The sequence below is a fragment of the Tetrao urogallus genome (genome assembly GCF_951394365.1).
Source record: "Tetrao urogallus genome assembly, chromosome: 2".
NCBI classification, from domain to species: domain Eukaryota; kingdom Metazoa; phylum Chordata; class Aves; order Galliformes; family Phasianidae; genus Tetrao; species Tetrao urogallus.
The window spans coordinates 71,463,647-71,491,599 of NC_136814.1; the positions used below are offsets into that span (position 1 = coordinate 71,463,647).

At 37.0% G+C, this 27,953-nt stretch overlaps 1 protein-coding gene across 1 annotated transcript in view; it reads right to left on the minus strand.

Annotated features, from left to right (window-relative positions):
- The window catches only part of KLHL32 (kelch like family member 32), a gene marked incomplete at both ends in the record, with an annotated part of 96,425 nt that overhangs the window by 26,377 nt on the left and 42,095 nt on the right, over positions 1–27,953 (minus strand). The window contains one exon of the mRNA XM_079532867.1: positions 10,130–10,345. Within this exon, the coding sequence (XP_079388993.1) occupies positions 10,130–10,345 (216 nt within the window). The remainder of the gene's footprint in view (positions 1–10,129; positions 10,346–27,953) is intronic.

A 27,953-nucleotide genomic window follows, 5' to 3' on the forward strand; every position in this document is an offset into this window, starting at 1 on the left:
CTCCACTATTCATTATATCTGGAGCATGAAGACACTTGTTAGTGCACCTAGTCCTGGTCTCTCATCAGTCTGTGCAACAGTTGCAGCATATTTGTCACTACATCAGGAAACTCTTGGTCTGTTAAGTTGTTCTACACTTGTCGGTTAGTTTTCACAGAATTATGGAATCGTAGCGGTTAGAAGGGACCTCGAGAGATCATCTAGTCCAACCTCCTGCTAAAGAAGGTGCACAAGAATAGATTACACAGGAAACTGTCCAGTCATTCTTTTATTATCTCCTAGAGGAAACTTTGTAACTATTCAGCTTATTGTAAACTATGCAGCTTATTCCAGTGCTTTGTCACTCTCAAAGTAAAGAAATTTTTCCTCATTTTTGTATGGAACTTCCTGTGTTCCACTATGTCCGTTGGCCGCTCTTCTTCTTCGCTGGTGAAAAATGCCATAGCTAATAGTGGTGACTGTTAAAAAAACAACAACAACAGTGTTTTGTAGCTTAGAATTTGCTCTATCACATAGTGTTATTGCATTCTTTGTTCCTGTTGTAGTTTCTATGCAAATAAATAGGAGGCACTATTTTTGGAGCAACCCACAGTGTTCAGTAAATACAAGGAGGACAAATAACCCACATGACTTCATCAGATTTCTCAGTCAAAAATATTCATTAGTAGCAATTTTAACAGCTGTATCTCTGTCTCAATATTTTTAATAAATATTTCAGCAGCTTTATGAGGACAGGAAGAATTACTCATCCCAAAGACAATCTTTCCACCAGCCAATTATAGACCCTGCGTTCTCAGTCCAGTGCTTTACCATAAGCTTTCAAACTCTCTGGTGTGGCATAATGATACTGGCCTCTGATATTTGGCCTCCAAAAAATTCTTATTTTATCAAAAACATTATGGAAGAGACAGTGGTAGATTCATCTTACAAGAAAGTTCAAGGATTTTACTGAAACATATAAGAAAAAAAATGGCCTTTTATAAAAAGCTAGGAATTAAGGGTATACTTCTCAAAACTGTGATGAACTTTAAGGTTCCTTCCAACCCAAGTCATTCTGTGATTCTTTTAAGCACCTTATCCTTGGTATTTGTTATGCTATTCCTAACTGTTAATGGAAATGAGACTTGACAGATGTGTACCTAGAAGATATTGATTAACCTCAATAAAAATATTTCAGCTTTTTAGACTTGCAATAAAATTACTATGATTAAAAAAAAAAAAAATCAGCTTTGTAAGAGGAAAACTGAACTTCATTAATACATAACATTATATATGGTAATACATCATATTATATTAAAGCAATAAGTTTCTAAAACAGAAAAACTAAACTTTTCATGTACTCAAGCACAAAGTGAAGTAAGGTAGGGACAGAAGGTAAACTCTCAGCTGTTGTAAATTATCACAGCTCATGGAAGTTTGCCATTTTACACCTTCTGGGGAATATGAACTTCAAAATTATATAGCACTTTCCTTCCAAGTATCTCAAAGCAATTTATAAGCACTAAAACTTGAGTTTCTCTGAGAGAAGTGTACATTTCAATCATTTTCTAGACATGGGAACTCAGAGAGAGAAAAATTAAGTGAAATGACAGAAGACGGCAACAGTTGACACAATCAAAATTTTCCGTCCCTTCACCCTGTCCACAACTGAGTCTCATCTCCACTACCAAAGTCCCATGAAGACTTTTGTGCTCCATGCCAAAGAATGCAGCCTGCTGATATGTAGGTATCTGAAACGTCCATACTGATGGACAGAATGGATCATATGACAAAAGTATTTAACACATTTTTGTAGCTGAAAAGCATATCTCCATACTGACTATAAAACACTATGTTCTTAACCTTCTTGGAGCAGCACAGGCCAAACTGTTTTGTGTTGTACTTCTAGAGAATGGCACTCCTGTACAATCAAGTCCTCAAACCATGAAGCAGTTTCCTGTGTAGTCAATTGGAGCTCCTCTACAAATGCAAATCTACAGATGCACTTCTTGCACCTAACTCATTTTTCTGCTATGATGGATGGCATGAGCAAAGCCTAGTGCAGTCCCTACCTCTCCATATGTACAGCTGTGTTTAAAACCTACATGAGCTAGTGTGCAGCCCCTATTGCAATAGTCTTCACAAGTACCTCATCTACTGACAACTTGTGCCCTGCAATAGCTATCACACCCGGAAGCGCACAAATAAAGAAATGAGCTGGGAATGATCACACTGGAAAAGCTATACTCACTGCTGCAATCAAAGTCACTTTTGTTTTCAACAAGATCATCAGAAAGAAGTGGAGGGTGACAGTCTAACCTGAGCAAAGCAATGAAACCAAACCCAAAAATTCATGTCTGGATCTTGCTTCTTCCTTTCAAATAGGTCCAGACGTACAGAGCATTAAAGAACACAAACAACCCTTATCCACAGCCAGTTGTTTTCTGTTACTGTTGTTTATTTCTTTTTTAAGTTGCAATAAACGGCTTATCTCTTCATAAAGAGAGCTATCTAACTAGGGTCTCAACTGTGATTTGATATTTAGTTTAAAGAGGTTAAAGTTTATCATAGCATTATGCCAACTTAAATAATCTTCTCATTTCTCCAACAGGGCAAGAACAGCATGCATGGGACACGGAGGCAGAAAACCCCCACATTGACCCAGCAGTCATCATTTCAAAATCTAGAATCGCTCATATATATATATTTCCTCATATATATATTTATTATGATGATGATTTTTTAATTTTTAGAGGAAACATTCAGGCTGACATCAAATGAGCTAAAAGTTTACACAGCCACACAGCATTAAAAATAGGTGCTGGTATATAATTTTAACTGGAAATGACAATCTTTCACAATACGATACGTGTTGTTTTTATTGCTATTCCTCTCTTTGTTCCCTTGAAATATATTTCAAAATTATACTGGCTCTCTATGGAGACAGGAATCTACAAGCTTTCATCAGTAAAAATTGTCAGAGAATGAAATAGGTACAAAATAGACAAAATTCTATAAAATATGCAGCATAGTTCTGTGAAAATTAGTCTAAGTGGTTCTTAAATATAAAACATTCCTATTCCTTTCTTCCCTATTGTTAGGGTATAATTTTCTATGGATTTAATAGGCAAATCCAACAAATCACATAAAAATGTATCATTTTCTATAATAATCTTGACAACAGCTATACAGGACTTGTATGTCACTAATACCTTAGGTCACACCCAAAAATGCACATCAAAGTACATACTCTTCTTACTTGGTTTATACATATGCACACTCTCAACATGTCACGTTACCATAAAATAACCGAGGTCAATTTTTCCAAGTGAAATCACCAGGCTGTTGTTTTGTTTTGTTTTACACCAGCGATACCACCAGCACCTTAGCTGCAAGAATAACTTTATTTTTGTTTTGTTGTTCTTTACCATTTTAATGACCTCAGCTCTCTGACTGCATCAGTTTACCTTTCTGGGTCTGCCTGAATTTCCTCTTCTTTCTCCTATCCACTTAATTCCTGCAACTATCAAACACCAGCTGCTGAAGGCCAGGTTAAGCATTAACAAACTTGGTACTTCAACTCTGAAGCATTGCTGGAACCTTGCTATACGGACGGAGCCACTAACAGTAATTTCTGGGACATTTAGGCCTTTTCTCATCAGCAGACAATTTAATTCTGCTTTTTTTAAATTCCATGAAGAACTTACATTAGCATAAGTGTATGCTTTTATGAAGGTATTCCTTTCAGCTGATTTTTAAGTTAGGGATTTTTTCCTACATTACTCTAATTACAAAAACAAAGAGCAAGCACGCTAGCAAAAGCTCACTCAGCTTCTTTGGGAACAGAGTAATTTCCCTTTCAGTCAAATAACATCTTAAATATATCAGTTTCATTGATTCTGTTTTAGTTTTAATTTTTGTTTTAATCCCCACATTCAGATTAATGCAGGACTCATTACTTTTAAATGTTAGTTTTTCAAAATCAACTAATTGTCCTAACAATATCATTTACTTTTAAAAGTAATCTAAACACTTAAATGTACTTGCAAAAATGGCTTTAAGATCTCAGATGTATTTAGTGAATTGGGAATGTCAGAACTTTCCTCCTGCAAGATTAAAAAAAACAAGTTTATTACTAAAAATTAAATCTTATCTGAAGCAAGCTGAAACAACAGCAGCTGCTGAAATGTGAATCTCAAGGTGTGTACAGTTTTAGCTAACCTGAAGCTTAATTTTCTTTCTCTGTCTTCTTTGGTTCCAAATTACAAATAGAGGCAATGATAGCTCTCAAAAGAAAACTGAATGAAATACAGAGCTGCAGATTCTCAAAAGAGTTTCTAATTTTCAATAATTTTCAACAAGCTTAAACCCATCAGAAACTGCACTAAACAGTTTTTCAGGGATGCTAAAAGTCTAGAGATTACTGATATTTGTATCTGAATGGAAGACGTTAACTAAGATTGTAACACCAGACTCTCATTTGATTGTTGTTATCTGTGGTTTTTAGACTTTTTTTATGCTGCTCTTTAGCTTAAAAATGAAGGCAATGTGTATTTCCAACCGTGTCCTGCTTTCCCCACAATATGGCAAAAGCAGTTTTCTATCATGTAAACATACATTTGTATATTATACAATTCCACAGCTATTCTTCAGATGCCAAAGAGCCAAGCAGTCAATGCAGAAGCCACTACAACAGATTAATTCAAATGCAGAATGCAATATCACTGAAGCTGTCTTGCTGTGTGCACACCTTGATGTCCTCTTTTTGGCTTTCTAAATCAAAACAGACATCCCTTGCTTAGCTGAAGAAGTGACCTAAATTCAATAGCTGTGGGCACAGCAGCCTTCCTAAATACTTTTCTGAAGTTAATCTCTGATAAATAAGGTGAGGCAATTTTGCTGTAGGACACTGAGGCAAAAGTAATGCCCTCCAGTAATTCCACTATTGCTCACAGCAGTGGCAGCAAAATAATCAAGTTTTCTGATAGGTACTGGCATGTAACAAAAAGAAAACTAGGAGAACACACAATTGCTCCTAGCAGAAACTTATTTTTAATATAGAAAACCCCTTTTGATACTGCCATTGTTGATAAAAACTAAAATAAAATGAGCCACTACTCAAGAAATGACATGCAGAAACTTTATGAAGTTCAGACCAAAGCCATACATAAAGCGCACGAAACTTTACAGAAAGGCTAAGACTAGGAGGACACTAGATTTAAACTAATGAAGACCAAGGGAGAAAGGTGCTTCCTAAATTAAGGGGACAGTACAAAAGAGGTAGCATTCATTTTCACTGTAAGTCAAAATGTAAATATATTATGAGCGATGCAGAAATTCTTTAAGGCCCCTTCCAAAATCTAAACCATTCTGTAATGTTTTTACAAGGAATTACATGAGGAATGCATATGACCTGAGCACATCGACAGAGTATGGTGTGATATTCAGCTGCCTAAATCCACTGCCTCAATCCTCTGCAGCAGGCACATGCCCTGCCCAGTCTCCAGCTCCTGAGAACACAGATCTCCTTGAAGCTTCTGTCCTACAACTGCTGATTTGCTCTCTGTATTGGTGAAATCTAAATCCTAACACAGATTCTGTTTTCACACTATTTCTGTTTGGGAGTAATGTAATCTCGCTCACAGCTAGCAATGATACGTAGCACAAGCATCACAGAACCAGTACAGTGGACACAGTGATTCACGAGTGGCTCTTTGGAACTCTTATATAGACTGCTCATGAAAAGGAGATGAAAACACAGCAAAATATGCACAAGAAAATGTTAATTTTCTCACGTAGCTTTACCAAATCACCTCGGCCTTGATGTGCGTCAGACTCCTTTTTTCTCTCCTATGCCCCTTGTGATGAGAGGCTGACAGACACATTTAAATGTGGTGGTTTCCCACTTAGGCTAAATACTCACGAGGGATGAGCATTAGACCACCAGACATTATTTTACTTATTGCCCAAGAGAGCACTTAAGCTTATTTTTTGAACACTGAAGGGCTAATACACAGTTTAAACACAATTTTGATTATTGAAATGTTCTCTTTCACTTACTATTTTATATTGTTACTTATTTTGCAGTAAAACTTAAGTTCACATTTACCAAAGCACTTAGTCCACATTTTGTCACAATATACATGTACCCCTGAGAAACATGAATTTTGCTCTCTCCATACTAAAAACTGATCTTCAGAATCAAACGATCAATAGCACAAAAGGCTGAAGTACTGCACTGATGGAATGGCAAGTCTGTAAGTGGAACTTGACAACCCACTTCTCGACACTTCTATCCAACATAGGAAGATGTAGGCATCACTGGAGATGCACAGGAGATGTCAGAGAGTCTGTCTCTGGCAGAGCATTGCTCATTGTAACAGCCTGCTACCATGTGCATGCAGCAACATTTCTAACAGCATCGAATAATGGGTTTATTACTTAAAATTTTGGCTTGGTTTCTACTTTCTATGTTGCCAGCAAGAAGCTCTCTCTTGACAGATATCTCTGAGAATGCTTTCTTTTGTACAGTGTCAGTTACCTTCTCAATTATCAAGAGAAAGAATTCATCTGCTTCCTTAAAGTAGAGCCAATGAGCCTGTCTAGTAATGGCCAATTATGAAAGGATTCACTTTTCACTCCATGATAAACTAGACATTTATGTCCTCATCATGATTATTCTTGTGAATAAAACATGCTGGGCAGCTTGTGATGAATAGAAAAAATAGCAAAGAATTTGCTTTTTGTCCTCCAACATCTTCAGGATTCTTCTTTGATTTTCGTCCTTTATTTCTATTCAGCCAAACTCATACCTTAATGCAGCTGACAAATCACAGGTAATATTTCATAATCTCACACATTGGTAAAATGTGGAAATCAATATGAAAAAAAAATTCTGTGTCACCTAATAATCATTACAAGCTTAGCCTCATTAAAACAATCATTACATTAAGGCTCGCAAGTTTCTCTCCCATCTCTTAGCCTATGGGGGGCTTCTGCTGGATTTTCTTTCCACTTACTTGCTTTAAGAAGCAAATAATTGTATCTCCTGTCTATTTTCTCCACTATTTTAAGATGCCTACCAAAGAGTTTCTTAAGATTTTGAGAAGTAATAAGAGAAGTGAACTATGTCGTTTGTCCACTTTAACCAGGTTTACAAGTCACCTTTTTCCTCCTGAAAGATTCAACAGGAATCACCAAGTCATACTACACTAATCCACATCCTAACATATTGACATTAATATTACTGTTTGATTTTTTCAAGCATGGTTTGTTCAAGCTTGTATTTTACAGTATTGACTGAAATTGGGCAAATTATAATTGGTAGTCTAACAAAAATCCCAGATGTGACAGGTGTGAGATGCAATCACTTCAGTGTATATCGCATTCAGACATCATTCTGTGTATTTTGATGCGTTAAAATAACTGCCTTAATCTTTATGTGCAGCAGGATTTAATTGCCCAGTGGACATTTGGAATTTAAATTACCAAAAATAACTCTGCTCTCCAGACAGCGACATCTTTTCCAGAGGATTGTTGAGGGAAGCTTGAATTTATGCTTAGGGCTTCCTTGGAGCCCTCCTAGTAAAGGTGCCTTAGGGACATTGTGAGCTTATTTTGCCATAACACGTGTGTGCATGTATGCAGAGGAAGCACCACTAGTTACAGGTAAGACAGGCAAATCAAATGGCAGCATCCCCCATCAGCTTTTATATTATCTTTCCTACTTTGTGCCAATTTCCTCTAGCTTCCCCAACACCTCTTGCTTTGCTGTTCTTCCTTAAGACGTGGGATGGGGATTTGTCAAAGTCAATGAGCACTTTATTACAGTGAGAGTGCTCAGTAATGAACAATTCAGCAATTTAATGAGATTCTGTAGATCTGTCTCCAACCTGTCCATCAAGTTTCACTTCTATAAAGCACCCTGACACTAATCCTCTGGCATACCCAATCTTCACCCTGGGCTGAATATTAGATTCTTCCATGGTATATTGCATTACCACTATAACCTTAGCAAAAATGATGAACTTAACTACACTTGAGGCAATACAGTCGGTCTGATTTGATTTTCTTCTATTGGGTTGACTATGAGGGAATTACGTATTTACTAAGATAAAGCAAAACCAGTTTCTTATTGCTTTCTGAATGCCTAAATTGGTAAATATGTATGTATGTCTTTTAATTCATTCTAGAGACCTGGAATATTTGTAAATACATATTTATTCCCGGGTGTACAGACTGAATTAAAAGATGCACACGTTTTGCCTACAGCAGAAAACTAGTTTAAAAAATTCTTCATAACAGCATTAGTAACCTTTAGAGAGGCAATTATGATAACACTTAAATGGACAGTGTGGAGTTTGTTATCACTCAGAAAGCAGCGTATTACCTATGAGTATCTCTCCTCAATATGGTCCTGAGACAGAAACATAAGCTTTTCCCCACAGAGTGCCCATTGACTGGAGTGTACACAATTAAGAAAGCCATTTCTGAGTTCTTCCTGCAGGATAGGATAATGACAAGATTTAAAAACCCAAATTCCAGAACTGTTTCAGCAGGTTGCACAGTGTACCTGGACGCAACCCTGTGCATGCTTGTTCATTACAGAGCTGGCCTTAAATAATACCTGAATGGTTTTCTGCAGCTACTTTTCTAGCGAAAGTATCTACAAGCACATAGCTGGGAGATTTAAGTGAATCTGCAGAAAAACAAAGCAAATCAGTCAATCAGACATGCCTCCTATACAAACTTGTACATCAAAACCCTTTATGAGAAACAGAATGTGGGCTAGGACTCCAGAGTATCCTGCCTAAAAACAAAACAAAATAAAACAACAACAACAAAAAACATCACAGATAGTTTGCTGCAGTTTCTGTTGTACAGACATCCTCCAGAGATCTTCACAAGAAACACTCTAGCTCTATATTACTATCTGCAGAAAATATCTTCTTGAATACTCCATAAGCTAGCCTCAAAGTTTTGGAAAATGCTGTGTCAGTTATCAGCCTGACGGATTAAGGTGCACCTGCACACCGTCTTTGTGGTTTGAAGAGCTTAATGATGCATTTTCATTTTGTAAGAATACTTTCTTCCTGCATGAAACTATTCATCCGTGGAAGGTGAATTGCCCTACAAAGTGAACACATATTTTACACTTTGAGAAAACAATGGCATATTCATGAAATTGTATAGTAAAATAATCCAAAAGATAAGTAGATGAATAAGAGAGATTGAAATACAAATCAGTAGAAAGACTCTCAGTCTTCTCTGATGGACCAAGATAACCAGCTTCCTAAAAGAAAGCACAGATTTCTTTCAAGCAAATTATATTCCACCTTAAAATACCCTGAAATACTTCCCGTCTATAAAACAGCAAAAAGAAAAAAGAAGTGTTTGGGTAACAAACGTTGTAGAGATTAACTTACACTATATCACAAGCTGCAATTTTTACAGACATCTCATAGGAATGTTTCCAGGGACATGTTCAGTTTTAGTTTTTGTATTTCTCTTTACACAATAGATGTTTTTTCCCCTCATACTAGGTGTTGCAAGACAATGCTTTAATATTGTTAATATTCTATGGTTGGCAACCTGGTGCTTTTCTGGATCCAAGTTAATTTAAAGGAAATGTTTGCCATCAACAGTTTCTTGCTACAAAGCTTCCACCAAAGCCTCCACTCGTCTTTGAGTAGAGCAGTTCAGTTTCCTTCAGACAAAGTCAGTCGCAGTAAAGGATTTCAAGCGCTAGCTGAAGTAATGGAGCTAAGCTTGTCTGAAGCAAACGGGACAGACTGAAGCAGCAGATTTGCTACCAGCCTTGTGGCACTAGCCCTACCAGAGATGATGACAATTGTGTCAGATGCATCAGCCATCTCTTCCCACCAGTCGAAGGTGAATCTGGAAGAAAATCTCTGGCCACATCCAAAAAACACAAGTTAACCAATAAAATAAAGTTTTCTTTCAAACAAACTAATTGCATTCATGCAATACATTTTTTTAAATTAATTTTAAAATTTCCTGCAGTTGTTATTCGCAGCTTTTTCCTCAACATTTCTTCTCACTTGAGATTGCTTCAGGGATCCAAAACAACAATGCATTGCAATAGTTTAAGAGAGTATCACACATTCTGCTCGTTCACCAGTCTTCTTACCTGCCAGATTTGTTCTTCACTGAGTGAAGTGAGTCTATCACTTTTAAAAACCTCTCGAAGGAGACAGTATGGGAGTGCCAGAACTTCTTCAGGATGACTCTTCAATAGCTCAGAGAGATGTTTTATTAAGAAGTCAACCACTGCATTCTCCAACAAAGTGAGGTTGAAGAGGTCCGCAAGCTTATACAGGTCCAAGTAATTAAAACTATTTAATTCCTAGATGGGTGAAGCAAACAAAATACGTCTCAGAAGAAAAAAAAAAAAAAAAAAAAAAAAAAAAAAAAAAAAAAAAGAAAGAAAGAAAGAAAAACCCCAAGGTCTCAAATAAAGGCTGTTCTTTTGGAAGCTGAGGAAAAGAAGGTAATACAATTAACATAGCTTCATTCAAAACATATGTGCAAATGTTACCAGGGCATATGCAAATATATACGATACCAGTCATTTATATTACAACTGCAACAGTTACATATGCATACAGCATCTGTAAGAAATACAGATTCATATATAAAATAATACACCGGCATGGTTTATAACAAAAGATCATAGGAGTTAAGAAGTGTATTTTTAACTGCAGTAGTTTGCTACAAAGCAATTGTTTGCTCATTATTTACCATTCAGATTGATCTAGAGCACCTATGCAGTACAAATTTTAGTTCCATGAAACCTCACAAAATTTGAGATGGTGAGCTACGTTTTATTATGCGTAAGCTTAACTTCAGTGAACAAATAGTCCTTTCTTTTTCAAACCAATGACAGCAACCTATAGTGGATCTTGGCCTCCTGTTCTTTGACCCCTTCCTTCTCACAGCAGCAAGCCTGCAGAGACAAAAGCTACAGACTGAGCAAGATGTTTTCTTCATCCTCGTACCAGGTAATTTACATTTATAGACTAATATTTCTGTCTTGGCACCCCCTGTAAATTAGTGTCAGCTGCTCTAGACCACAGGCTCTTCAGAATTCACCCAGGCTGGAGAAAAGCACTTAGGCCATTTGGTAAAAAAGCTTGTTTATCCAGTCTCTCTGTTCTTGCTGTATGCTCACATGTCTCTTCTTCTCCCCTTCACAGCCTCAGTTTTCACCTTCCAATTTCCTGCATTGCTCCCTCTCAGCAGCCTTCTCCTTGACCAGCTCCAGGTGTGAAAGTGACAAGAACTGTTGTCATTTCCACTCCACGGGTTCGTTAACACTGGGACTAGAGCAGGGAAGAGAAACAGACTGAATTAAGGCAATTTCACTTTCGCTGCTCTGCTGGATGGGATGGCAGAACCAAATGAAACTGACAAGAAATCTTGTAAATGTCAAATGAGCTGCACGGCTGGCAGATCGAGCAGAGCAACAGGGAAGATGGGAAAGTGCGAAGAGGGTTTTTTTGGAAGGTTTTATGGGCTACATCTCGAACGTGTGAATTGGGTGGCTGTCCCAATGACTGTGGAGCTGTTTATGCATATGCAATGGAGAGTGAAGAAAGAATTTTTTTCACCTGCTTGGAGGAGTCAGTGCTGGAGAAAACTGAATCACATTCCTTCAGAGGTGCCTATTTGCTGCATTACCTCCCAACCTGAACACCCAGTTTCACTGGCAGGGATGTAGATTAAAGACAAATCCCATTCATTATCTACTTAAACTGTTGGATAGAAGCTTCTCTTCCTTTTCTTGAAAGAGCAAAGAGAAGGTGTTTAAATTGCCAGAATAAGCACTAACAGCCATCAGCCCCAAAGACTGAAATTCTGAACAGCTCCATAATGTCACCTGCTCTTCACGTTAACACAGAGGAGGCAAGGATAAATCTCCCATAGCTGCAGAAAAACAAAGAGAAAGGAAGGAATTTTATATGAAAAGTATCTGGTCAATGTGCTTCCTCCATGATTTAATATCTGCAGATCACAGATGGTTCCTCACAGCACCATGCAGCGGTGGCACCAACATCACACAGCATAATCAAAGTACATCTCCCAGCATTTAACAGACGGCAACCACGCTGGTTAGGAAGAATATTTGCTCAAAAAGCCCCTTGATTGAATGAACGTCAAACATTCTGAAAGAAATTTAGAACAACTTGATGTATTACATTGAGGTCTTTTGTCAACAGCTATTTCTGGAGAGGATAAAAATAAATACATAATCAGGAATTATGATCTGAGGAATAACATCCCAACTCAGTGGAGGACAGATGGTTTAAAAACAGACTTCAGAAGAGGGCAATACTAGAGATAGCAGAATATTTTCTTATTATTACAGACTAATGTGGCACACAAACACAATTTTTCCCTAAAAAAATCTTCGCATTTTCAGTGAAATCTGGAAAACACCGTTACACCTGAATTTTTTGTCTTGGTTTTTCTGATGATCCCTCAGGCTCCTCCACCCCCTCAGAATGACACCAACTGAAGTTTTTGATGAAAGCTGTCATACAGCAGAGAGCTTGAACTCTGGATAAAAACAAACTCTCATCAGATCTTTGTTTATAATGTTATTTATTTATTATGGGTTTTATTTGTTTACTTATTTTTATTGGTTGGCTGGCAGATTTTCGATGCTTTGTCTAACACAATGTGTTAGTGACCTGCTGGACTCATGGTTTACTGCTTGATGAATATTGCAAGTACATTTTGTCAAAGCTGGTCTTGGCCTGTAATCAAAAACACATATTTGTGTTTTTCATAAAGTCTGAATTGATCCATGGGTTTGTATTTCAAAGTATAAGCAGCAGTGCATTAGCTTTTACAAATGAAAATTATTAGAACATCATACCAATTTTCCAATCAAAATTATACAGTACTGTATACTGCTGTCTCTGTGATTATATCAGAAGGCAAAAAAAGTCATGCTGAGACTGCAAGATGCATCCTATAGATTAGATAACCAAGCTCTTGATGTCTGGTAAGACTTTCAAGCATATCAGACTAAAATGCACTATGCAAGTTAGTTGCAAAAAAATACAGCTTATCTTCTGGCTTTTTTTTTTTTTTTTTTTTTTAAAAAAAAAAAAAAAAAGGAACCATCAAAGCAATCACTTAACTTAGACTGACTAGCTTCTGATGAACACGTTTTCAAGCTAAACTCTTAACTGAATGAAAAATGTGTTAAATAAATGAAAAATGAAACACGTTACTAAATAGAAAATTTACTTCTGGTTATAAGTAAGAGTTACGTCTGTTTCTGGTTTCCATCCATTTTATTATATTGTGCTAAAGTTGTGCAAATCTTTCTAAATCTTTCTTCTGGAACTGTATCATAGTATATGTACTTAAAGAAAAAAAAACACAAGAAAAGGGCATTGTAGCTTTGCATCTGGTTTATAAAAACTTTTAAATGTAAGCCACATATTTTTTTTTAAGCAAAGGATGACATAGAAACACAAGCAAAACTGTCACAAAGAGTTGAAAAGAATTAGGGAAAGGTAGCAATCTCCTCTCTTCTAATGTAATGTATTTTACACTGATGAACTGATGAAACATTCAGACAAGAAAATATGCATAAGATAATTAAAAAAAAACACAACACCTTAAGCTAACAGTTGAAATGGTTCTAAAATCTCAGAATGAAGTCAAACTAATTCAACCAGTTCGAGGAAAGAGGGGATCCAGAAACAGACATAACACATATCAACTGTTGTCTATATGGCAAGTGCTGGTGGAAGGGTTTTGGTTTTTATGTGTATTTTTCTGTGATGACTGTAACCCGTTAGGTGGATCCCATTCCTCCCTGTCCATAAAAGGGCAATTTTTGGTAGCAGCCAGGGTAACTAAATGAGACAGGCTTTAAACTGAAGGACTTGGGGGATTGGATCCAAAATGGTAATATTCACACCATTGCAACCAACTGGGGAATAAGCCATGACAACCAGATCAATGACAGACGTTCCTTCACTGCCTTCCATGACATGAGTCATGGAAGCCAGTCACTTCAAGTCTATGTACAGCTATGTGGAATCCTCAAACATCCCACTGGGGAAACTGAATATCCTGAATAAACATAAAGAATTAGAGATCTGTGTGTGATTGCAGCCAAGATCTCACTGCAATCATGGAGACATGGTAGGACAGTTCATGGCTGGAATACTATAATGAATTGCTACATACTAAGAAATACAGACCATCAAAGCAAGCCAGTGGAATTCTCTTAATGTGAGAGAACAACTGGAAAGTGTGGAGCTCTGCCTAAAGAATGATGAGGAATGAGTAGAGAGCTTATGAGTGAGAATTAAGGTTAACATGAGTGACATAGTTGTGGGCATTTACAGCAGGTTGCCTGATCAGGAGGAGAAAGTTGATGAAGTCTTCTACAGACACTTGAAAGCATCCTCATGATCACAGGCACTGGTTCTCATGGGGGACTTAAAAAAAAAGATAATTTTCTAGCACATGTGGTAGTGGAGCCAACAGGGAGAAGCGTGTTGCTGGACCTTGTTCTTACAAGGAAGGAACAAGCGGGCTAGGAATGCAAAGATTGGGGGCAGCCAGTGACCATGAGATAGCAGAGTTTGGGATTGTAGAAGAAATGAGGCAATAAGTAGGACTGCAGCCCTGGATTTCAGGAGGACCAACTTTGACCTCTTCAATGATCTACTTGGAGGTGCCCCATGGGTTAGGTCTTTGGCAAGTAAGAGGGCCAAGAGAACTGGTTGACATTCAAGCATCACTCCTTCCAAATTCAAGATTGATGAATTCCTAAGAGTAAGAAATCAGGCAAAAGCCAACTGTATGCTGTGATGCATCATAAAGAACACGGCCAGCAGGTCAAGGGAGGTACAATACACCTCTTCCTCTACTCTGCCCTGGTGAGGCCTGGATGACTGTGTCCAGTTCTGGGCTACTCCATACCAAAAAAAGACAGGGAACTTCTAGAGAGTACCCAGTGGAGGGCCACAAAGATGATTAAGACCCTGGAGGAAGGGCTGAGAGACCTGGGACAGTTGAGCTTGGAGAAGAGAAATAGAGGGGATTTTATCAATGTTTATAAATATCCTTTGGGTGGGGACCAAGTGGATGGGCCAGGCTCTTTCCAGTGACTCTGAGCATTAGAACAAGGGGCAACAGGAACAAACTGGAACACAGAAAGTTCCATACAAACATGAGGAAAATTTTTCTTTATTTTGAGGGTTACATAGCATGGAAATAAGCTGCCCAGAGAGGTTGTGGAGTCTCCTTCTCCAGAGACATTCAAAACTCTCCTAGACACTTTCTCATGTAACCTATTCCAGGGAATCTACTTTAGCAGATAGATTGGATTAGATTCTCTCCAGAGGTCCCTTATAACTACTATGATTCTGTGATTCTGCAATAAATTGACCAAATTTTTTATCAGCATCTTCTACAATGAGAAACTACCTTTGATTCTATGCAGTCTACTCACTCTACCTTCCTTCTTTGCCATGCCACAGATAAGAGACTCTGCTGTTCTACATTACTGGTCTTCAGTTTCAGCTTTTAGATGTCAAACCAATTTAACAATCAGCTGACATTTAAAGCATTTGTAAAAGAAGATCACTTTTCCAAAAAACATAACTTGAAAGACAACATTAAATAAACAAAATAAATGATGTGACATCATCTGTGTGTTAATTCAGAGGTTTATTTTGATATAGAGAAGTGATAAATTGTCAAACAAGAATATAAACATTGTATTTAAATTACTTCCAAATCCATCCTTATTCATTTTTACTTTAAAGAATAATTGCATTGCACAAGCCACAGAAAAGGATGCAAGTAACAGATTGATAAATTAGAGTTAATCATAACCAAGTACACAGTAGAGTACAATATACCTCTGTTCATGTACTCTGTGTTATAAATAGCAGAAAAAAACACAAGGAGAACTAAAGGGAAAGAATGCATTTCTTTATGACCTTATTTGAAAGATAAACTCCTTGGGGAAATACAATTTATTCAGATTATCAAGACCCTGCTGTGCAAATCTACAGTCTGGGAGCACACTACAGAGATCAAAAAATATTTACTTTATTCTGTTGGGTATAAAAGCTTTTAATGAATGCATAATTAAGACAGAAAAAGTATATACAGCTTTAGAAATTCCACTGCCAAGCCAAGCCATTAATATCCCAAGTATCATACCCAGTTGTAACTCCACCTGCTTCCTATTTAGATTACAGCGCTGTTATAAATCAAAGCACTAACTGTCTAGCCCTGCTGCTATAATGGAAGAGTTGCACTGAGACACTATTTCCCCATTTTCCTAAAAGGGGTTCAGTCACTTCACAACAACAACAACAACAACAACAACAACAAGGAACTGTGAGGTTTATGGGGCAGGGATAGCTTACTCTCAAGCAGAATTTATTACAACAGGATCCTGATCCTAAGTCCTTCAGGTTTTGCTGTATTAAACCAACTGCATTGACTGGACAGAACCCTGGAACAAATAATAGCAAAGGCAGAGTCTAACTAGATCCAGAATATTAAGAAAACTAAAAAATGTCATGACAAAAATTAACTTAGAGGACAACAAAAGAGATCAACTCAGTTTTACAAGAAAAGAAATCCATTTCCAGTGGTTCTCTCTCTTTTTTTCTTATATCAGCAAAAGCTCTAGTTCCACAAAATCTCACTCGCTCACCTATGACCTGACAGATAAGGCACATACGTAACAGCAACAGAAATACATATTTCATACTAAGCATATGCACAAATCTCTCAAAAACTGCATTTCAGATCTGGATTGAAATTTCACTCTACTAAGCACCAAGGCCATCCATGTGAACCATGAAAGACATTTGGGATGAAGTTCAGTCACAGTGGAACAGCTGGGTGAGAATTTCACAGTGTGAAAAATGCTGTTTACATTTACTACAAGATGAATGCAGTGTATAGGTACATTTATAGGCACAGTAAAAAATGAGTTTATGATAGATTAATTTTATAAAATTCAATTTTCTGGAATGTCATTGCTTTCTTAGCACTTCATTTAATTCTTGCTTTTGTTTGTTCTCCCTGCTTAAAAGCATGAAAAACTGTTTTGCTCCTTTTATTTCAAAAAGTAGGTCTGGGGTTACGTACAAGAGCAGCACTAATAAACCAACTCAAGCCCTCAAGCCTATTATTTTCCTTCTTCCCTGTGAGCACTTATCCCCCTTTTCACTTCGTATTTCCCTACATCTGGTTACCTTTCACTTGTTATCTTGCTGGTGCCAGTGATCACCCTCTTCTAGGGCAGGGAAGAGGCCTGAAACCTTCACAAGCACAAGCAAAAGCTCACATTGCCCATGTGATGAGACTTCAGTAGGCTTTGAACAAGAACGTGAAACATGTAATATCCAGATACTCAAAAGCAAAACAAACAAGCCAACACTTTCTAGAATCCCAAGGGGATTAATTTAAGTGATTAAATAGTACAAGTCTTTTCAAACAGCAATTCAATTGAATATTTGAGGGTATTGAGTGACCCTCATTTGCATTCTTCTTATACATTACATACAAGTTTATGTGTATCATGGAAAGAAATACAACAATGAAATATTAACAGTACTCAGTTAAAGGTTCATGGTTATTCACTGGAACAACCACAGGTAAAGTCATGCAGTGTTTTCAATAGCTGCTTTGCACTGCTAAACTCATGCTGCTGTTCAAATTCTTTATGTACCTGGCACAAAAACTCCCCGGATGAAAATTTTCACTTCCCAGAGAGGTTTTTTGGCAAAATAATTATAACAACTACTATTCAACAAATAAAAGCATAGGGATGAACTAGCACACAGAGATCACCTAATCCGTCACCTGCCTCATTTATACCGTTTCAGAAAATCACAGAATCACAAATGGCCAGGGCTGGAAGGGACCTCAAGGATCATGAATCTCCAACCCCCCTGCCACATGCAGGGCCACCAACCTCCCCATTTAATACTAGACCAGGCTGCCCAGGGCCCCATCCAATTTGGCCTTGAACACTTCCAGGGACAGGGCATCCACAACCTCTCTGGGCAGCCTGTTCCAGCACCTCACCACTCTCTCTGTAAAGAATTTCCCCCTGACATCCAACCTAAATCTACCCTCCCTCAACTTAAAACCACTTCCCCTTGTCATGCAGTTATCAACCCTCTCAAACAGTTGATTCCCCTCCTTTCTGTAGGCTCCCTTTAGGTATTGAAATGCTGCAATGAGGTCACCCCACAGCCTTCTTTTCTCCAGGCTGAACAAGCCCAGCTCCCTCAGCCTGTCTTCATAAGGGAGGTGCTCCAGTCCCCTGATCACCTTCATAGCCCTCCTCTGGACCCTCTCCAACAGCTCCCTGTCTTTTTTTGTACTGGGACAAAAGTACTTGGATGCAGTACTCCAGATGAGGCCTCACAAGAGCAGAGTAGAGGGGGACAATCACTTCCCCGTCCCTGCTGGCCACCCGTCTTCTGATGGAACCCAGGATACCATTTGCCTTCCAAGCCACAAGGGCACACTGCTGGCTCATATTAAGTTTTTCACCTGTCAAGACCCCCAGCTTCTTCTCCACTGGGAAAAATGTTGTGGAGAAATTGCTCCACAAAATGTAAAGAGCCAAATCAAAAATTTCTGCAGATTTATCAACATTTATAGTTTTTGCCAATTTTGGGAACATGACCTCTACTAACATTATGAGGAACAGCATAATCATGCATTCTTTATTCTGTCAGAAGTCACAGGATATATTAATACATCATCCTCAAAAGCGTTCCATTACTTTATATTTTTGCTAACTCTTCAGAGAGAAGAGTTTCACTATAACGAAAGATAAAGCTGAAAACTACTTGGCTAATTCATCAACTGACAGCAATCTTGTATGCTAATGTTCTGTTCTGCCTTTTCTGTTGCTAATATTATCAAAACCAGAACGAACAAGTTTTGTTCTTCGGAGACCTAAAGTTCACAGCAGTAGCAGTTACAAAATATATTTACCTTCAAAAAGATGGAGAAAAAAAAAAATGGTGCAATACCATTGCTTTCAGTTCTCTTAGAGAATTTAGTAACTTTCAAGAGAATACAGAAGTGGAAGCCAGTACCCCTACTATACTGGACAAGCTGACTAAATCACATTATTGACAAATTAAGAAAAATCCAGCTTAAAATTAACTCCATTCTTGCTTCCAAGTACTATTACCAGTCCCAAAATCAGCTGAGCCTTCTGTCTTCTCATTTCCAGCTTAATTTACTCAGAGAGTTTATACACATTTATTTCTGTGTCAAACTAAAAGATGATTTTAACAGCTCTCTCTTTGTCCAGGTATTTATTCCCTTGGCCAACCATACTCTTTCTCAGCCTTCATTTGCTATGCTGAAAAGGTCAGACTTTTTTAATCTCCTCATGTACAACAGACTTTACTGACCATCCTAGCTGCCCCTTTCTATACTTCTCTCACAGTCCGACTTCGTTTATTCTGCTGCTTGGGCAGCAAAATACTTCAGTACTTCCTGTGATGTTTCAGCATCAAGCAGCGGCATCACATCGTGCACTATCTTTAATACTTGCTTGGCTTCATAAATTATCCTGCATCCTAGGTTCAAACTGCCTTTTTTGTTGATGGTGTCACATCAGTAGCTCAAAGTCATCCTGTGATTTAAAACACGAAAACAAAATTCTCTGTAAACTTGTTCCTCAAGTGAGAAACAGTAAAAGCCCTTCTGTCTGTCAGGCAGGACAGAAATGACAGGACATGTTACGAACGGGAATTGAATATGAGCCACTGAAATGCAGCACGTTCTACTAATGATGCTCAAAAATTATTTTCCAATTGCTTTCACTTTCATTTGATTTTATATGGGAGTAATGAATCCCATAATTGTCCTGGTACATACCAGTTACTTAATAGAAGAAAAATAATTTCAAAAATTTTCTTAACTCTTAACAAAAGTAGGCAAGGAAATGCCCTTAAAATTCTGAAACATAAAATAAGCATCAAATCAACATTAAGTATGAAAATATAGTGAAAATGCTATTAAAAGTGCTGCTAATACACAGTACGCTGTTTATCCCCATATCTGTTATCACTGAGAAAAATAACATCAGCACTAGTGTTAGATCTGTTAACAGACGTATTGAGGTGCCTGAGAGCTCCCTTTACTAAGGACATCTTTTTCCAAATAATATACTGTTTTGCCAAAATATTATGCTCTAAAGCTGAAGGTTTCCAACCTCAAAATGAATCTCTTTATGAAAGTACTCCAAAAAGTTTACTGTGCATTATTAAGAATGAGACTGACAGGAAGATACATTGGGTTTTTTTTCTACATTAAAAATACTCAGAATGGAAACAGTTGCTGTGACCAAAAAACTTCCATAGACTTCCTCCATGGCATTTGGAAAAATAAATGGCTGGATTTCCTCACCACTGACTTACTTGAACTACACAGCTAAAACCTCCTCCTATTCCAATGCAAAGAAATAACAATGAAGATTGTTACTATCAGGGTATTCACTAACTAAAAAAAAGGAAGTCAACATTCATAATGCTGCAGTAGGAGACAGGAGACATAAAAGCAGCATAAAATAATTATCGTATGTTTATATTAACATTCTAGATATAAACAAGAACAAGCAAGGTGTTCATGTGGAAGAATTGTGTTATATAATTCAAACAATTCTGTTTCAGAGTCATCTTATATTTCCTGAACATTTCATGTTTGCTCTATAATAAACCCAGCAAGGGACCATTTCAGTTAGAAATCTGTATCTGCTTCAGAATCCCAGATAGCAGCCTATCACCAAATGCTTAAGGATTACAAAGCTAATAAGCTCATCTAATGACAAAGATCCAGGAACGAGGTAGGCATCTAATCTCACCAGAGAATGAAACAAACTGTCTAAAACATGGAATGACTGGTTAATTAGCACAGATAAATGCAATCTCAGAAGTATTTGCTAAACAACTCACAAAGCATCACAACTTTATCAGAATTTTAAGGCTCTGTATGATACTCTTAACAACAGCAAGATTGAATCCAGTGCAGGATAATCCAACACTAAGTGTTATTTTGATAGACACAAATACAAAATTAGCAGTTCCTAAATTCAACATAAGAATCACATCACCGCTGCTGTCTACTAGCTTCTCACTTGTATAAAAGGAGTATCAGTAGGAGACCTTCTCTTTTGCAAACCGTAAAAGAATTTGCTTTTCCCAAGTACACAAAAAACATTGCTAAAAATTAAACAGGGTACAGTTACAAGAATTATGAAAGTTGGACTTTAGAATATTTCATGAGAGCTCAAATATTGCTGACAAAGGTTTGTGTGTGGTCACTAAATGACCCGCTTGTAATGAGTCATATGAAGATGCAGAAGCATCATTAAACAGAATAAAATATGATAATGTAAGCATGGAAAAAAGTGAAGTACACAACGAATTTATGACAAAAACTCAGTCATTTCTAAAATTTGATGACGAGGTTGTATAAAGCAACACAGAAAGGGCAGATCATTTTCAAATTTGTGCCCACAGAAATCTACCCTACACACGCTGCTGCTGTTTCAACACTATTTTCTACCTGTAACTAAGCCAGATATGAATAGAAATTAGATGATTTGATACCACCACCATGGACCAAAGTAAAGAATATTAAAGGGACTACTGTTGGAGACCTTCAATCCTGCATAAACACCAAAAAAAAAAAAAAAAAAAAAAGTTTGGAAAAAATAGAGAAACTATACGCACATTAGTCAACCTAGGGTCATGTGATGGAGGGAATTAGTTTAGGAATCTATTTGCAAATACAGGCAAAAAAATACAAAATAAAAAATTAGTAAGACCTACCAGGTAAATACTGGAGAACAGTTTCTGTTATCTCTCTAGAACAATCATAGTATGAATAGCACCAATGGAACACAAAGTTCTCCTGGATATCTAGATAAGATTTTCATTTCTGTAATTGTATTACATGCATCTAGCAGCATGTATCTTGGATGAAAGATTTGTTTAATGTCAACCTCAAACTAAATTATCAAGCAGTGTAACTCTTCTCAGTGAAGTCCTTAAAGAATTGAGACTTGGTTCAACACCATTAAAAATTTAATTGAAATAGACAGTGGTAAATTTTGCTAGTACAATTTGCAGAATGCTCCACAAAAGCAGAGGGGTCAAAAATTATGAGAATGATAGAATACAAACACTGCCTTGATTTCCTGGCAAAATTATCACTTTAAAAACACAAACAAACAAAAAGCATCTCTTAGAAGCAGTAACATAGCTGATACAGAAAATACAATGAGCTCCATTTGGAACCACACTTATAGGCCATCAAGAGAAAACTAAAAAACTGTCAAAATCATGAGTCCCCAGCAATGTGCTGTGGCAAAAAAAAAAAAACCACTCATGTCATAAAACACACACTGAGTACTGTCCAATAAAAGGAAGAAACACTCTTGCTGGCTCACAAAACAATTTTAAGGTTACTGCTCAAATGTTGTTCCCAGTTCTGAAGTCCATGCTTTAAGGATATGAAAATATTATTGGCTAGAAAACAAACCTTGTAAGCTTTAAGGTGCTCAACTTAGGCTTTTTTTTTTTTTTTAAATAAAAAAAAAAAAAAAAAAAAAAAGAAAAGAAAAGAAAAGAAAAGAAAAGAAAAGAAAAGAAAAGAAAAGAAAAGAAAAGAAAAGAAAAGAAAAGAAAAGAAAAGAAAAGAAAAGAAAAGAAAAGAAAAGAAAAGAAAAGAAAAGAAAAGAAAAGAAAAGAAAAGAAAAGAAAAGAAAAGAAAAGAAAAGAAAAGAAAAGAAAAGAAAAGAAAAGAAAAGAAAAGAAAAGAAAAGAAAAGAAAAGAAAAGAAAAGAAAAGAAAAGAAAAGAAAAGAAAAGAAAAGAAAAGAAAAGAAAAGAAAAGAAAAGAAAAGAAAAGAAAAGAAAAGAAAAGAAAAGAAAAGAAAAGAAAGACTCCTGGAGGATTTGATCTTGTGAAAAGATGTTTATGAAATGCAGACAATAAATAAGAGCTAGACAGTTCTGACAAGATCTTCAGCAAATACAAGCTTCTGGATTGTGGGTATAGGATCAAAATTACCCTGATCATTGTGCTAGGAAGTACAGGACCACTTGCACTGCCTTCATGTGATTTCAAACATTTTGCAGCTGTGCATCTTAACATACTTGTTGCAGCTGCAGGAAAGTACAAGGGTACTCATGAATTAATAATCTGATCGTAAGGATGTGAATGATAAAAATTTCATCTGGAATACTATTACTTGTTCAGATAGCTCTGTGCTCCTGTGATATCTGACCACCCAAAAATAAATGAACAATTTTATGCTCACAGCAATAAATCAAAGCAAATTTTCATCTTACAGAGAAAAAAGGGAAGCAGAAAAATGATTTAAGAAATTTTCTGTGACGTAAAAGGTACAAAAAGTAGAATCTACTCCAGTATTTTAGTTGCTGCAGAATTCTTCTGCTACCCCCAACCATAAAACAATTTTATGAGATTCTGCAGTTCAGAAAAAAATGTCTGTAACATATTTTGTCCCAGTAAAATAAAGCTTCTCTACAACCCTGTCCTTAAATTTTGCAGTGAAAATAGCATCTCTTTTTCCCATGACTGGCAGCTGTACTGATCAGTATGTTTATTACATGATAATAAGAACTGATATCAGGAGGGAAACAGTATAGAGAGGATTAGTAGGTAGTAGTCCACGTTTGAGAAGAAAACTGAAAAAAAAAAAAGAAAACATGGAAGCAACACTGAATAAAAAATAATAAGAGTTCAGCATGATCAATAGGATCAAAGGTTTCTGTTTATACTTTAAACACTGCTGATCAGAATTCACCATGTGTATGCCATGTCCTCTTCTACACCTCCCCAAAACACTTCCAGAAGGAAGTGAAGCCATGGGTACCCTTTACTAGATAACTGAAAGGACATTCATAGAATCACAAGGTTGGAAACGACCTACAAGATCATCCAGTCCAACCGTCTCCTCATCACCATTGCCACCACTAGTACTAAACCATATCACGCAGCACGGCATCCAGATGCATTTAGAAGAGGGACATACAGTAGCGACAGAAAAACAAACAAACAAACAAAAAAAACAATGGAGTAACTAAGCTAAAAATAACAGTTATTAAAAATGAACTAGAACTCCATGAAAAATGCTTTTTTGATCCATGATTATAATGTGAATGTTAATTAAAAATGAATCCTTTTAAAAGTGAAATATTGCTAAAATATCAAAATTTCAAAGATTTCAACCATCTCTAGAAGCAGAAAAACAGATGTTTAGAGACAACTACAAAGACTTTGGGTTTTTGATTGGCTTTGCTCTGAACTTTCACCCCAGACTATGATCATTTTGGCTGCTTGCTTTATTCCTTTCCAAGAACTACCATCTCACTATTCAGATTTTGGTCCAGGGCTAAATGAGTACAGATCTTGAGTAGGACTTTTCATCATTGTTGCATAATACATATATATGCAGGTTAAGGCTCACAACACTAACTTTCAAGTACCTAGTTATAGTAAACATTCAATATTGGTCTCTGGGGGTCCTTGGTATCACTATTATATACATATACTCCCTGCATACTTCAAAAGGAAGACAGTAATGATGTAAATATGAGTAAAAAAATTGTGGGGCAGGCAAAGAACAAAATAGCACATATAAACACTAATCTTGAAGCCTATGACACTGGGCGTGTTCCCCTCATTTTCACCATTTCTACAACATGCCATTTCAAGTCAATGAAAATTCCTATCTGATGCGTTTTGGCGGCTGGACCTGTCTAAGGGGGCTACAACAATTTTCCCATGATAAACAGGTGTGCTTGTATAGTGTATATGTACAAAAGTCCTTGAATTTCTAAGTGGTACAGAAAGAGAGAACTCTAAACTAGAATTTAGATTTTCCTTTGAGCAGCTCTGAGAAGTTTCACAACAAAGGTCAAAGTATATACAAAGGGAAGATCAGCAACATACTACTAGCTTTATAATGCAGAGGACACAACTGTTCCTATAAAAATTACAGTAGGGACAATTCTGCTCAATTCACCATAAGCTGCAATTACAAGTCCTAGTTTAAGTAATTCAAGATCCAATGCCACCTCAGCAGCCCAACAAACACTGTGGTACAAATCCCAAGTTCTGAAAGACTGGTGAAACAGATGGGAAATTTAGCAGCAATTCCTCCAAATTAATAAACAGATGTCCAGAATAGATTATACAAGAACACAAGTGAATGAAGTTACAAACATTTTTCAGTTTGGAATAACACACATATGTCTAATGAAGTTTTTAACACCACTAGCCTTTAGGTTTCTATCTTTAATTTTTAAGAATTAGTGAGTTAGAGTGAGTGAGAATAAGGACAACTTTTAAGTTTTAGAGCTCTCATTACATATTGGCTGAAGACTCCATAAGACAGCATATATACATTTATATTCATTTTGGGCGCAAGACCTGTTATTACCACACTAGATAGAAATTGAATTTTTGTTTTGAACAGAATTAGTCTGGACCGTAACTGAAGCAAGGTATTGGTTCCCCAGAAACTTGTACTATGCAACTGTGCTAAAACATTGTATGTGATGGACTGTGCTGAAAGGTTGTCTCATTTACCACTGCTAACAGATCCACTGGATAGATTTACATAGAACTTCTTCACTTTTTTTTCTCTCCTATGAAGTGAAATATTTTAGTGAAGAGTAATTATCTCTTACTAGGCTTCTAAGTAGTCAAACTAGGCACTAAGTAGTACATGTTTACTTGGGGTACCTGTGTTCCTGAAAATATTTCTGTATACCTTGGGCTTTGAATCTGGGCATTTCCTTTCAAATTGTTCTTAACTAGCACAACGCAGTTAGTTAAGATATGTGTTAAGCATGCTAGTTAAGATATATGGATCTAACAGCAGTGATTAAACCATCAGAAAAACATAAATTGAAATAGGAGGGTATGAATCAGCTATAGAGATTGTTATAAAGTTCAGACTTTTAACAAGAGATGGTTGAAATGAAATATAAATGAAAATAAATTGTGCATTGCTATTTTTAATATCTTTTAAAGATGGAGTGGACGGAGGCATCCACTATTTTCCTCAGTTTAATACTTCAAATGTCAGGCTGCTTCTCAAATTCTATTAAATAACACGTTTCCTCATTCCTTTTCTTGAGAAGGGTTTACCACCTGTGTAACACTTTAACTTGAAATTGTTCCCCTTGAGAATAATAATAGAGCATTTAAAAGCAAAATGTACAGAGAAAGTAAAAGATTTATTTCACAGCTAAGAAAGAAAAAAAAAAAAAAATTAGCTAAGCCAATACAGAGAAAAGGAAGGTTGGACAATCAACTATCTACCACAGCACTACTTCTGAGATAAAATCAGATTGTAACTCATTTCAGGCCCAATGCTCCCTTTGGGTTCATAGGTTACAAATGATTTATAGTCACCACTTTATACTTAGCATTCTGGCTTTTCCCATATTGGTAAATACTTTATAATCAAAGCACCATCACAGTTCAGAAATACCTCTGCTAGAATGACTTAACACAACTCAAATTGTTTTAGATCAAAGCAAACTTAAAACATCCCTCTACTTCTTTACAGGAGGTAAAAAGGCTCTGTCTATGTGGTGCCTGTATGCCCGTTCTTCCACATTAGAAGTGTAAGTCTCCTCTTTCAGGTCACGTCTTCCACATAAAAGTGCTAAACTAATGCCGCTTAATGACAAATTAATGTCCATGAATAAAAAATACACCTCTAATAGCATAGAGTAATTTGCCATTACAATATCATCATTGGACATGCCCCTGGTTTAATACGATGTATTTAATTCATAACTTAATGAGTGATATATAAAAAGAGAGAGATGAACCCTGCAATTACATTTATGCGAGTCTGTCACCTTATTTGTAAAACCTTAGAGTCATTTACATTCAAATTAGAACAAATGAGTGATTTCACAAAGTGCAGTGATAAATGACCATTGCTGCACAAGACAGAACTGTATTTCCTGTGAAAACATTAACAGTTTCCTATTATTTGTTAAAAATTACAATGCATATTGCCCAGTGTTGTGTGAATAATGACTTTTTTACTGATTAGGTCAGAAGACTAATACGGAGTAAAAATAAATGATTTTTCTTCTCATTTTTCCCGATTTCTGCACTCACAGCTCCGCAGGCGCTGCTGCGGACTCACAGTGCCACCTGCTGCCCAGGCGGGCTGCTAGGACCCTCTGCCAGCGGAGTGCAGCAATTCGACCTTTTGGGGTCACCTCTCGCAATCAAACACGTTTTCCTGCCAGGTTGCTCACTGTGCATGCTGCCGATAGCACGAACAGATACGGGGAGCTGCACTACCCTGGTACAAACCATACAATTTTCTGCTTCGTGCATCTCAACTGCCCCCGTTGGTATGGAGAATTAAAAGCAAGAGACAGTGGGGAGAGAGGGAAGACATAAAACATTGGTATTGATCAGATGGTAATAAAACCAAAGAACTCCATGCATTAAACATTCTGGGATTCATCAGCCTCTCTTAGCTCTCTAAAACCAGCAGCACGCTTGCAGAGTGGGGGCCTTTCAGGGGTTGGGGGACAGACAGGTCTCACAGAGCAGGTCACATAGGCCAGGGAACGATGTGAGAATGGTAACAAGGGAAACAGCAAAGCAACCGGGATTCTTTGATACCATTTAAAACACAAATCAGAGCTGTTCTGCCATCCTGACATACATTTTCTTAGAAAAGAAGGAGCAGTACCTGCCTCCTCCCATCTTGTCAGCTCTCCTGTGAGCTGATGCAGCCCACTACAGACAAACAAATTTTTAACCTTACAGCAACAGTTAGCCTAGAAAGCCCAGCACCATTTTTCACACATCCAATAGCAGCTGCTGTTCAGCTTTGGCAACCAATACTCC